Genomic DNA, 11697 nt, shown 5'->3' on the forward strand with positions numbered 1-11697 from the left:
TGGGGGGGGCACGTGGGGCCCCTCCGGTACCGGACACCCCCCCCCCGACCCCCGGCGGGAGCGGAGCCAGACACGGACAGGCGGGTTTCAGAGTTTTATAGCGACGGTACAAAAGTTTCCATTAACGATCGGTTAAAACGCGGGGTGGGGGGGGGGCACCGGGACCATCCCGAGCACCGGGGGCGGGGAGCACCGGGACTGCCCCGAGCATGGCGGGGGGGGGGGGGGCACCGAGAGCACTGCACAGCCCCGGGGGAGTCATGAATGGCAGCGGGGACTGGATCCCCCCCCTCTGCGAGGGCACTGACCCCACCATGCAGAGCTGGGGGTAGGGGGGGGCACCGGGGACCCTCAGCCCCCGAGGGCCGGTGCACCGGGGCCGGAGCGCGGCACCGGCACGGCCAGCACCGTCCCAGAGCCGGCGGCGAGTCCCAGCAGCAGCCGGCACGGGGCGAGGAGCCACAGCCAGTGCGCGGCACTGTGTCTCTGACTGGTGTGTGGGGGGGTGATGGCTACAAAAAAAGGGGGTTTGGTCCTAAACCGGCGGGGGAAGCTGGCCGCGGCGGCGGCAGGGCGGCTCAGCCGTCGTTGGCGGCTACCAGCTGTCCCAGGCCCTCCCGGACGTAGACCGACTGGATCTCCTTGGTCTTCAGGCAGAAGTCGCAGGCCCAGACGGCGGAGGCCTCGGTGGTCAGCAGCCCGTAGGCGTTCTCCGTCATCCCCGTGCACTCCCGGTGGAACCACTTCTGGCACGAGGCTTCGCACAAGATGGCATCCTGGTCGTCGTTCACCTCGTTGCGGCAAGCCCCGCAGGGGTACACCAGCCCCGGCGGCGGCTGGTGACCCGAACCGCCGGCCGCTTTACCGGGGGGAGGCGGCGGGAGGCTGTTGGTTTCGGGGGTGCCGGCCCCGCGACCGGCGCTGTTGGGGGCGAAGCCGGGCTGCGCCCCGTTGACGGCGGCGGCGGTGGCGGCGGGGGAGCCGGAGTGCGGCTCCTGGGCGAAGGTGCTGGGGGGGGGGTTGAGGTTCTTGCCCCCCTCCTCGCCGCCGGCGGGGAAGCCGGGGTCAGCCCCGGGGAAGGGGCTGGCGGTGGGGGGCAAGGGGGGCATGTTCTGCCCGGGGCGCTGCAGGGGCGACTGTCCAAAGAGGTTGCCGGGCTGACTGAAGCGCTGAGCCACCGCTGGCCCCCCGGGGGGGTTGAGGGCCGGCCCGGGGCCCATGTCCCCTCGGGGGGGCTGCCCCATGGTGGGGGAGATCATGGGCCCGAAGCCCCCGACGGGCCCCTGCATGAGCTGCCCCGTGGGGGGGCTGAAGTTCTGTCCGAGGGGCTGCCCGAAGGGCTGCCCGGGGAAGCTCATGCCCCCGGGCTGGACGTAGTTGGGGTTCTGGGGGGGCATACCGAAAGCCGGGCCCATCTGCCCGGGGGCGAAGGGGGGGGGCTGCCTCCGCAGGGGCTGGGGACCCCCGCCGTAGCCGGGGGGCACCTGCGGCGACATCCCCCCCTGGACGCGGAAGCCGCCGAAGGGTACGGGGCTACCGAGGAAAGGGGCGGGGGCCGCCCCCACCTTGGGGGCCCCGAAGTCATCCTCGAAGGGGTTGGAGGCCACCAGGTGGTCCACCATGGGGGTGGGCGGTGGGGCGAACTCCGAGAGGTGGGAATAGGCGGGGCCCTGCGGGGAGAAGGCGGCGGTCAGGGCTGCGGCCCCTCCGGTCCCGGTCCCGGTGCCGCCCGGGGCCCGGCCCTACCTGCGTGTTGGACTTGCGCCGCTTCTTCTCGGGGCTCTTCATCTGCAGCCCTGCGGGGACAAGCGGGGCCGCGTCAGCCGGGGCCGGGGCCGGGGCCGGGGCCGGGGCCGGGGCCGGGGCCGGGGCCGGGGCCGGGGCCGGGGCCCCCCCACCCCGCCGGCCCGGTCCGACCCGGCCCGGCCGCCCGCGCTCACCTGCCTTCCCCTGCTTCCGGCCGGGCCCACCGGCGGCGGCGCTGCCCGCGGGGTGCGGGGGCCCCGGCGGGGGCGGCGGGGCCGGGACGCCTCCCTCCAGCTTCTCTGCGTGCGGGGCCGCCATGGCCCTTACAGCCGGCGCGGCGCCATGGCCCCGCCGCCGCCGCCGCTCCTCCTCCGCACGGCGCCCCCAACCGGAACCGGAAGCCGCGCGGGGCCAATCACCGCGCGCGGGGCGGGGCGAGGGCGGGGAAGAGGGGTAGGGCGGACCAAGTGCAGCGCGCCGCGGGGGTGGGAAGGCGCGCAGCGGGGCAAACCATGTGCAAGGCTGGGGGGGGGGGGGGGAGCGGGACGGACTAACTACAGGGCGCGGTAAAGCAGAGCGGGACGGACCATGTGCAGCGTCCGTAGGGGAGGGCGGGAGGGACCATGTGCAAGGCCGGGGGGGGGGGGGGGGGCGCGAAAGAACCATGTGCCAATCGAGGGGACGACGCCGACGCCCGTGGCGGGAGGGGCCGTGTGCCCGGTACTCGCCCTCCCCTCCCGGTGTTCCCCCCCCCTTCACACCAGCCAGGGCCTAGAGAAATACCAACTTTAATACCAACTGCCGGTTCCTTTGGTATAGCGGGGCCCGGGGGGGGGGGCCTGGGGCTGCGCGGGACAGGGCTGCGCTTTGGCTTGGGGGGAGTAACACCGTGCATGCAAGGGGGGGGCCCTCCCGCCGCCCCCCCGGGGCTACGGGACCCAACCGGGACTCCGGGGGAGCGGGCAGGGAGGGGGTGCGGAGGAGCATGTCCCGGGAAAGGGCACGGCAGGGGCTGGGAGCGCAGAGGGGGGGGGCTCTGTCCCCGGCCCCCCACCCCGCGGCATTGCATAAGAGTGTGGGACCTGCGGGGTCAAGGCACAGAGTTAACACGTAAAGTGATCGGGTACAGTGGGTGCGGGGGCACCCGGGCCTTGTGCTTGGGGGAGCGGAGCCCCCCCGCAGCCCCCCTCCATGCCCCGTGGGCAGGGGACGAGGCCAGGCTGCCCCCCGGCTCGGGGTGGGGGGGCTCGGCTCCACCAGCCCTGAGCCCGTGCCCACGCCGGTGAGCGGGAGAGCGGCCGCGGCACGGCAGCGGGGCCGGGTTTTGGTAGGAGCTGAGCTGCTGTGCAAAGGCTGGAGCTGGGAGGAGGCAGGGGCTTTGGCAAGAACAGCCCCCCGCCCTGCAGGCAGCTCACGCCACGCTGCCCGCACCCCCGCGGCCGCCAGCTCCACGTGGCGGAGGGGGACAGGCCCCGGCCCCGGCCAAGTCCACGCTCAGTCCCGGGCAGAGCACCCGACTGAGAGTCCGAGGGCTCCCTGGGGCAGGGAGCAGGGCCGGGGGGCTGCGCACCGGGGCCCCCGGGCGCTCACAGTCTCCTCTCCACCGGCTGCTGCAGGCACATCTCGCTGCCGGCTGAGATGATGGGCAGGTGATTGTCCATGTGGTAGCTGATGAGGTGGCTGACGCTCTCGAAGCGGTGGTCTTTCGTCCGCACCTGGGGAGCCGGGAAAGGGGCACTCAGGAGGCTGCCGATGCCCGCGGGAGGCCAAAACCACCAACCTCCAGGGGCTGGGCGCCAAAACCCCACGCTCCGCCAGGCCCTCTCGTCCCTCGAGCCAGCCCAGAGGCGTCCCCCAAGGAGCGGCGGGGGAAGCCCAATGCCCTGGTGGCTCCTGTAACCCCCAGGGCCCTCCCGGTTGTGCCAAGCTCCGTCCCCGGGTTGCTACGTGGACTCACCACTCCCTCGGGATCGACGAGCAGCAGATGCTTGGGCTGCCCGCCCTGCAAGCCGGTCAGCACGTACTGGCCCGGGGTGGTGGTGCTCTCCCGCACTAGGAAGTCTCCGTTCACCTTCAGCAGCTTCTCGGCCTCCTTGCGGTTCATCTTTCCGTGGTACCACGGCTCCCGTCTCAGCTGCTCCTCCATGGAAGCCACCACCTGGGCAGGGGGCAGCCCCACGGGCACGGACGGGGGGACACGCAGGGCATCTTCAAAGGGCTCTGCAGGGAGAAAGCAGCGGGGGGTCCGTGACCGACCCCACAGCCACCCACCCCCAGCCCAGGACGGACCCCCCAACCCAGATACGGCTGCGGCCACCGTCCCACTCACTCATGTCGAAGAGATCTCTCTGGGTGCTGCCGTTGGCCGTCGTGGGGGTGCCAGCGGCCGATGCTTGGCGGGTCTTGTCCATGTTCTGCACGTTGACGTAAGACGGGTCATCGAACAGGTCCGTGCGGCTGGACGTGCCCGCCGGAGCCGGGTATTTCTCTCTCCCTGCCGCCAAGAGCACCGTGGTCAGCAGGGCTCCAGCCTGCCTCAGCCCCAACACCAGTGCCCGCTGCTGGAGCACTTGGGGTCCAGGAAAGCAGACGGGGACCGGCCACGTCCATCACGTTACCTTGGGCAGGAGCGTGCTGCTTCCGCGGGTCGTACTCCCCGCCGGATGTCTGGCCGACGGGCTGCAGGGAGAGGCGGGTGGTGAGCCCCGCTGTGCTCCCCATCCCTTCCCACTCCCCACACCCTGGGCTGATGGAGGTGCTGAGGAGACATGTGCCATGGCTCTCGTGGTGGAATAACCCTGAACGAAGAGCCTGTGGCCCGGTCGAGGTCCCTGCATCTCCTTTGTAACGTGGAGCCTCCCCATGAGGACGTGCCCAGAGCCTTACCAGCGTGGCCCCCAAGTGATTGGGGGTCTGAGCAGCCCCGTCCCGCAGGCGCATGTCCACGACTCCCCCGATGGGAGGCTCCTTGCCGGGAAAGTCATTGTAGTACTGGTGATCGGGGGCTGGTTCCTCCTCTTCCTCATCCCAGGCAGAGCCATCAAATCCTGCCATCCTGGGAGGGCACGGCACAGATGAGCAGCTGACAGCAGCCAGGGCCGCATCCCCTCTCCAAAACCAAACAATCTCGGACACCCTCCCACCTTCTTCCTTCCCACACGGCCCTGCCCTTACCTGTCATGGGGTGTCACCAGCTTCGGGGGGTTCTTCAGGTACTGCTTGAACCGCAGCTCGAAGGCCTGCCCGATGGTGCTGATCACATCCTGCGCCAAGCCCTCAGGGCACTCCAGGATATGACAGGCTGGGAAGGGAACGGTGGGATATGAGTGTGGAACATCAATGATAAGTTCTCCACCCCTTGAGCTTGCCCTATGCACCCCAGAGCTTCCGTATGGGGGACCCAGTCCCTCCCTGCCACACTGAGCTGCCCCTAACCATCCACGAAACGGGGCTCTGGCATTTAGGACCCTCGGCAGCAGCCTCACCTCTCTGATTGACGGGGTCTTTGGCAACATAGGCAACGTACTCGGCTGTGTCCTGTGGGTGAGACACCGGCGGTGAGATGGGGCTGCCGGGGAGCACGGTGCCCGAGACTTCGGGGAGAGGGCAGGAGAGGCACCGATCCCTAGCATGGGGCAGGGCACACATGGACGGGGACCCTGCGTACTCACCGGGTCTCCCCCAGAAGCAAAGGAGATGGACTGCATGTGGTGGTTGGCAATGATCTGCAAGGCAGAGAGTTTGTTGAACGCAGCCAGGAGCTCCTTGGCACCCAGCCGGAGGCGGCACCTCCTGTCTGCCACGCTTCTCCCAAGGCTGGACCGACATGGGGGCTTACAAGCCTCCGGAACCCTGGTTATGAGCCACAGGCCACCAGGATAAGGGCTGGGACACCAACAGGGCCACCGAGAGCGGGTGAAAAAGCAGGAGACCTGGCCCCAGGCCAGGAGACTTGGGTCTCACAGTCTCCAGAAGAGATCCTGCAAAGCATGTGGGGTATCGCTCTGACCTCTTCACCCCCAGGGACCCGGGGGAGGTGGGCACACAGCCCACCCAGACATCCCTTAGGGAGGCTGGGGACATCCCCTGCCCCAGCAGGGCCCGGGGTGGGGGACATGGGGATTCCTGCTTGTCTAAAGCCAGCTGCCCGGCCCCCGGCACCTCCCCGCTCTCACCTGCTTGCAGTCAGAAGCCATGAGGTTGAGGCTGCTGGTGGAGATGGTCAGGGTGATGGGCATGCCGGCGAACTTCAGGTTGCTCTTGCCCAGGATGGAGTTCAGGGAGCGGCCGCAGGGCTGGGGGCAAACGGCAGCGTGGGGAAGGGGCTCCCCGGGCCGGACACAGCCCGGCTGTGGCGGGGGGGACACGACAGGGCACCTCCTGCCGCCCTCCACAGTGGAGACGGGCACCTTGTCCACACCACCGCTCCTACTGAGCTCCACTGACGCGAGCCGTGGCAGATCAGAGCCCCAGGCTGCCCAGCCCGGGCACAGCCAGCTGGGCTGGGATCCGGCCCTCGGCCCCGTGCCCAGGCGGCCGAGCACGCTCCCCCCGGCAGCTCCCCAGCCGGGCCTCACCTTCCTTCTCCGCACGGCTCCCTTGGCACCGGGCACGGCCTCGCACACCAGCCCAATGGCCTCCCTGCGGGGAGCACAGCGGGATGTCAGTCCCCCCCAGTGCCTGCCCTCCCTGTTCCCCCGTGACACCCCAACCACGGGACTGAGGACACAGGGACGAGCGCAGAAGGGACAGGGTGACAAACAGGAAGCCCTCGGGCAGCGCCGGCCAGTGCTCTTCAAGCGGAGGAAGCGCGCTGTCGTTAATATTTGATGGGGCTGCAGACAGCCCTCACCGATAGACCCACATGCCACCAGCGACTTGCGTGGGGTTTGGACCGATCCCTGCCCCAAAAGCAGCAGTCCCTGGGGAGAGGCAGAGCTCACCTGGTGACCTGCGTCCTGGTGTTGAAATCCAAAGCCCTCATGGACTGGAGAACTTCTACACAGCCCATGTACTGGGGGAGAAAGCAGGGTCAGCCCGGCCAGCCCTGGGGTTTGCTCCCCACGCAGCCGGGGAGAGGGCTGGGGCCCCGAGCCCACCAGCTCCGCAGCGATGACCTCCCCGGGAATCCCACTGCCCACCTGCCACCGCCAAGGAGCATGCCAGGAGGTGCCCAAATCCCCACCGTGACCCTTCCCACACCCCCCTAGTCCCCAGCACTCACCCGGACATGGTAGGAGACCCCGGGGCCCATGACCTTGTCATCCGGGTGCAGCCAGCCGCGGGTGGGCTTATTGACGAAGCTGCCGTGGCGGGTCCATTCGTCACCCCCCAGCTGGCCACCTTCCACCCGCGTCTTCTTCCCGCAGCTCAGCTTGTTCATATCCTGGGAACAGACAGCGACAGGTCCCGCTGAGTCGGGGCCGGCAGCACCCCCCGGCGCCGGTGCCAGCGTCCCGGCAGGGCCAGGCTCCCCCAGGCTGCCGCCGGTCGAGGAGCCTCGCAGGCTGAGCAGGTTGGCGGGGTTCGAGAGCTTCAGGTTGGCCATTTTGGGGAAGAAGGAGCAGAGGGTGGTGGGGCTGTCCTCCGACTCGGGCGAGAGCTCCCCGAGAGGCGCCGCGGGGCCGAGGGAGGAGGAGGAGAGGGAGCCAGGCAGAGACCGCATGCCTGCGAGGGATTCCACCGGGGAAGCCGGGACCCCCAGGCCCCCCACTGCCTCCTCCAGAGAGGAGACGGACTCATTTCGCAGGTGACTGTATTTGCTCTTCTGCAGGAGATCCATGCTGGAGAGAGGCAAGAAGGGCCGGGGCCGGCCCGTCCCACGCAGCAGCTGGGTGGAGGCAACCGGCCAGGTCTCATGGAGGCCCCATGGAGAGTCCGAGCACCTGCAGCCGCCGGGAAGCCGCCCCCAAGCACAAGCCTCGGCCGAGCTCCGCGCCAGGCCCGTGCCAGCCCGGCATGGCTGGCAGGGAGAGCCGGCCCTAGGACGCCAGGCAGTGGGCCCGGGGGCTGCCCGGCTCCACGCCGTTGCAGCCGATCGATTGCGATCGGCGTCAGCAAAGATGCACGGATCCAGCCAGATGGAGAGCGACCCCCTGCTCCCGCTGCAGCGGGGAGGAAACGGGGCCGCGGCTACGCCCCGGGGAGCTGCCGGCACGGGGAGGGGGGCTCAGCACGCTTGGCCCCCAGCCTGGAGGTCCTCAAGCCCCGTGGCCCTGCACCGCTCCTGCACCGGACCAGCAACAAATCCCATTGTCTTCAGCTGGGGCTGGATTCGGCCCCCTCTGCCCCACCGCTGGGTCCGGCACGGCTGCCCTCCGCCCCAGCCGGCTCGCTCCAGCCCCTGTGCTGTCCCGCCGCTGCCAGCCGCTAAGAGGAAATCAAAAGCATGAATATTTAAAGCCCTGAGACAAGGCAGCCACAGAGCGCATCCAAGCCCAGCCCAGCCCAGCTCCGAACACCGTCCAGGAGCGAACAAGGTCCTTCTGTGGCGGCCAGCGCTACGCAACCCACGTGCCGGTGGTGGGCAGCCGCCGTTGGCTCCCTGGGCTCTGCCGGGGGGAGCGGCACCCGAAGCCGGGAGGGGTGGCCGCGATGCTGAGATGCCGCCGGTGCTCGCAGCCACCCGGGATGCGGGGACACCCAGTCCTTCCAGAGCACAGCTCCAGACGCGGATCTTGCCCGGAGGGCTGGAAGGAGGAAGAGGAGGATGGCCGGGAGCAGGATACAGGTGGGCTATCCGCCGGGCGAGGCAGGGCTCAGCGCAGGCTCCTGGCTGCAGCGGGGAGCAGGCAGAAGAGGCGGCCGCTGCTAATTGCTGCTGCTGCTGCTTCCCGCATCCCAGCCGGCGCTGAGCAGCGGCAGCTCCTCCCGGGAGAGGAGAAGAAGGGGCTGCCGCTAATGGGAAGGGCCGTGCTGACTCACGGACGGCAGGGCAGGCTCTGCCCGCAGCGGGGGCTGCGTGCGGGCTGGGGCGCAGCGCAGGAGGGGCTCCCGGCAAGGGGTGGGGACCCAGCGCCTATCTGGAGCAGAAAAATCAAGGTCACAGGCGGAGCTAGCGGGAGCGGGCGGTGAGAGCGTGCTGGGGGGCAAACCTCGGCCCCTTCTACTGTGGGGAGCCGGGCAGACTCCCCACCTGTGGGTGCGGGGTGTCAGGGGCACGTCTCCCCTGCTCCCCCATCCTCAACGCACGAGCACGCCGGCAGGACCTCAGCCAGCCCGACCGCACCGCCCGCGCCACTCTCCACGGCCTCGTTCGCACCAGCCTCCCCAGGGGGCAAAAGCTCTCCCCCTCTTCCACCTCCCGTGGGCTGAAGAAGGGATTTCGGGTAGCCCCACGGTGCCCAACACCTCTGACCTGCCATGTTCCGGGGCCTTCCCGGGTACTAGGCGCTCCACAAAACCGACCACCGAGCCAAAACTGAGTAAACCCAGTCCAAGAGAAGGGCTCTCCCTGCTAGGACCTGCCGTGGGGCACTGCTTGGCACTGGCAGCTGCCCGCCCCGCTTCCCAAACGCTGGCACACCGCCACGGGGACGGAGAAATGGAAGGCAGGATGGAGCTGGAAATAGCCTCCTGCGCGGCGCGAGGGGCTCTGGCTCATGACGGCGGGTCCGTCACCCGCCTCCGCCCGGCGCCGGAGCATCGCCTCGGCCGCACACACCGCCTCCACGAGCGCCAGCCCCCACCTCAGCTGCCGGCGGCGGTGGTCCCACGGGCGCAGAGAGCCCACACCAGCCGTCCCGCAAAGCGCTCGTCCCTGTTGGGGGCCCCCCGGCCGCTCGGCGCTGTGACCTTCCCGTGGCCGGCAGTGCCGCTGCTCTAAAGAAAAGCAGGAAGCCCGGGGCCAGGGAGCCAGGAAGCCGCCAGCCCCGCGAGGGGCCAGCCGCAGCCCCCGGCTGCCGGGGCGAGCCCAGCTGGGCGGCGTCGAACGGGCGCAGGGCAGTGGGGTTGCCTACGAGGGCCTGGCCGCTGGCGGACGTGGGGCTGGGGTGCCCCAGCACAGCAGCACAGCCTGCGTGAGCCCCGACACTTCCCCAGGGCCCTGCCAGGATTAGAGCAGGAGGGAATTGTGTAGGGGCAGGGGGGTCCTCTTGGCCCTTTCCCACCACCCCAGGCCCCTGCTGTCACCCGGACAGCGACCGGGTGCTCAGAGCAGCCGTCCCCGACACACATAGCGAGGGGCTGGTGCACCCCAGGAGCCACAGCCCCCTGCTCAGACAGGCCTCTGCTTTTATAAAATGGAATAATTTCTGATTTTATCAGAACATCCTGAGGCCAGCCAGCCCACGTTACCCCGCCAGCCTGCACCGGCTGGGGACAAGACGTATCAATGCTCCCAGCCCTCAGAGAGCAGAGGTGCCACCGCTGCGGCCACCCCGGCCCCAGAGCCTTCCCCAGGGCGTCAGAGACCCCTTCCCAGCGGGCTCAGAGCACAGAAGGCAAACCAAGACGCGTGCAGAGCCACGGAACAACAGCCCTGCCCAAACAGGCAGCCCTTGAGCCCCATCCAGCAGGCAGCAGCCCTTCCCCTTGCCAGACAGGCCGGCAGCGAGCTCCTGCCCCTGCAGCGGAGGACGAGCGGAGCAGCCAGAACAACCGCCCCTAAGGAGCTCCGGGGACACGTCCCGGTTCAACCGCTCCTTGTGCCCCGGCAGCAAGGAGAGACGCCGGATCAGCCAGATCCTCCCCGCGTGTGCGGGAGAGGCAGAGGGACGCAGGCTACTTTCGGGCGCCTGGGGCTGGGACTTCGTGCACAGCCTGGGGGGAGGAAGAGGAGCAGAGAGGCGACGCTCGGGGCCCAGCTACCGGGTCAGCGCCCGACATCCTCCCAGGAAACACAAACCGGGAGCTGAGTCAGAGACCTGGAACATGCCAGTGGTTTGGCAAGAAATCGCAGCGAGGAGCAGGCAGCTGCGCGCCGGCCACTGCCGCACGTACACGCCTCGCCCAGGGCCGGAGACCCCCTCGGTCCAACAGCAGCCGCAGTGGAGCCATCCCCAAGCCTCCGGGGCAGGGGGGAAGCAAAGAAAAACACTCAAATCCAGCCAAGGGCTCTTTTTTCCCCCAAAACATCATGACAGCATCACATGGCACCTACGCGCTCCTGTACACAACCTCTCCGCCGCTCAGAAGAGGGACTGGGAGACGTCAGCGAGACCTGGGGAGGAGGCGGGGGCCCTGCCAGCGGGGACAGAGGGGAGGCAGGATCCACCACCGAAGCCACCTAGCCCTCCACCGAAGTCCTTACCACGTACTCCATCGCCGGCGGAGGGCAGGGCAGGCCCTGGGCAGGGAACAGAAACACACAGCCCCTCTCGTCTGGCACTCTGACCTGCGGTTCGGGGACAAACAGGGAGTTAGCCAGCCCTGCCCCAGACCGCTGAGGTGGTGGCCCTGGCACCAAGAAGCGGACCCTGCTCCTCCTCGCTGACCGCAGGCGGACGGGGCCGTAGCAGCTGCGCAACACGCTGCCAACACACGGGGCGAGAGCCAGGGAAGCCTCCTGCTTCCCATCCAAGGGAGGATGGAGCTGGGATGTGCCGGGGCAGGAGCATGAGGCTCTGCTCAGACCTTGCCCACACCAGCAAACAGCGTCGGGGACTGAGAGTCTCTCCATGACCCAAGACAAGTGTCAGAGCTGATCCCTGCCCAGCCCCAAAACCAGCGCCCAGAGGGCCACATGCAAGGGGGGAAAGCGGAGGCAGCCCAGAGGGCAAAGCTGCTCCCTCCTGCCCACATGCCACCCCCTCGGCTGGCACCCCGATGCAAAAGGATGTGCAGAGCCCCAGGGGCTGTGGCCCCCTCCTCCCCACGGGAGCGGTGAAGACGGGAGTCATGGAAAGAGGCTACGAGAGGGGAGCCAGGAGGGGCAGGAAGCTCTGCAAGGGGAAAACAAGGCAAGCGAAGCAGGAGCAGCTCTGGAGCCGCTGCCCTTCCCACTCCCACCTC

At 69.2% G+C, this 11697-nt stretch overlaps 2 protein-coding genes across 4 annotated transcripts; both read right to left on the reverse strand.

Annotated features, from left to right (window-relative positions):
• Positions 1-524: 524 nt before the first annotated feature.
• Positions 525-2064, reverse strand: PYGO2 (pygopus family PHD finger 2). Of its 2 annotated transcripts, XM_059832390.1 has the most exons (3): positions 1941-1956; positions 1747-1796; positions 525-1670 (listed from the first exon to the last, which is right to left on the reverse strand). In XM_059832390.1, exons 2-3 carry the CDS (start codon positions 1786-1788, stop codon positions 579-581), a joined length of 1134 nt encoding a protein of 377 aa, XP_059688373.1. In that variant the 5' UTR covers positions 1789-1796; positions 1941-1956; the 3' UTR covers positions 525-578. The 2 variants fall into 2 exon arrangements, with proteins under 2 accessions (XP_059688373.1, XP_059688371.1); XM_059832388.1 differs by having other exon boundaries at positions 1747-2064.
• Positions 2065-3245: 1181 nt separating this feature from the next.
• On the reverse strand, positions 3246-7614 carry SHC1 (SHC adaptor protein 1). Of its 2 annotated transcripts, none has more exons than XM_059832033.1 (12): positions 6971-7614; positions 6690-6760; positions 6324-6387; positions 5922-6041; positions 5418-5471; positions 5232-5283; positions 4921-5047; positions 4633-4801; positions 4365-4425; positions 4076-4240; positions 3704-3966; positions 3246-3461 (listed from the first exon to the last, which is right to left on the reverse strand). In XM_059832033.1, exons 1-12 carry the CDS (start codon positions 7526-7528, stop codon positions 3333-3335), a joined length of 1833 nt encoding a protein of 610 aa, XP_059688016.1. In that variant the 5' UTR covers positions 7529-7614; the 3' UTR covers positions 3246-3332. The 2 variants fall into 2 exon arrangements, with proteins under 2 accessions (XP_059688016.1, XP_059688015.1); XM_059832032.1 differs by having other exon boundaries at positions 4076-4232; positions 4372-4425; positions 6971-7549.
• Between the last annotated feature and the right edge of the window lie 4083 nt (positions 7615-11697).

This window comes from Gavia stellata, chromosome 33, assembly GCF_030936135.1.
Source record: "Gavia stellata isolate bGavSte3 chromosome 33, bGavSte3.hap2, whole genome shotgun sequence".
In the NCBI taxonomy this organism is placed as follows: domain Eukaryota; kingdom Metazoa; phylum Chordata; class Aves; order Gaviiformes; family Gaviidae; genus Gavia; species Gavia stellata.

Coding starts and splice junctions, on each gene's coding strand:
- PYGO2 (XM_059832388.1), bottom strand. CDS start 2,064: ATGGCGGCCCCGCACGCAGAGAAGCTGGAGGGAGGCGTCCCGGCCCCG. Junction 1,671..1,746: donor GGCGCAAGTCCAACACGCAG/GTAGGGCCGGGC, acceptor TTCTCCCCGCAG/GGCCCCGCCTATTCCCACCT.
- SHC1 (XM_059832033.1), bottom strand. CDS start 7,528: ATGGATCTCCTGCAGAAGAGCAAATACAGTCACCTGCGAAATGAGTCC. Junction 3,967..4,075: donor GAGAGATCTCTTCGACATGA/GTGAGTGGGACG, acceptor TTCTCCCTGCAG/AGCCCTTTGAAGATGCCCTG. Junction 3,462..3,703: donor TCGTCGATCCCGAGGGAGTG/GTGAGTCCACGT, acceptor CCGGCTCCCCAG/GTGCGGACGAAAGACCACCG.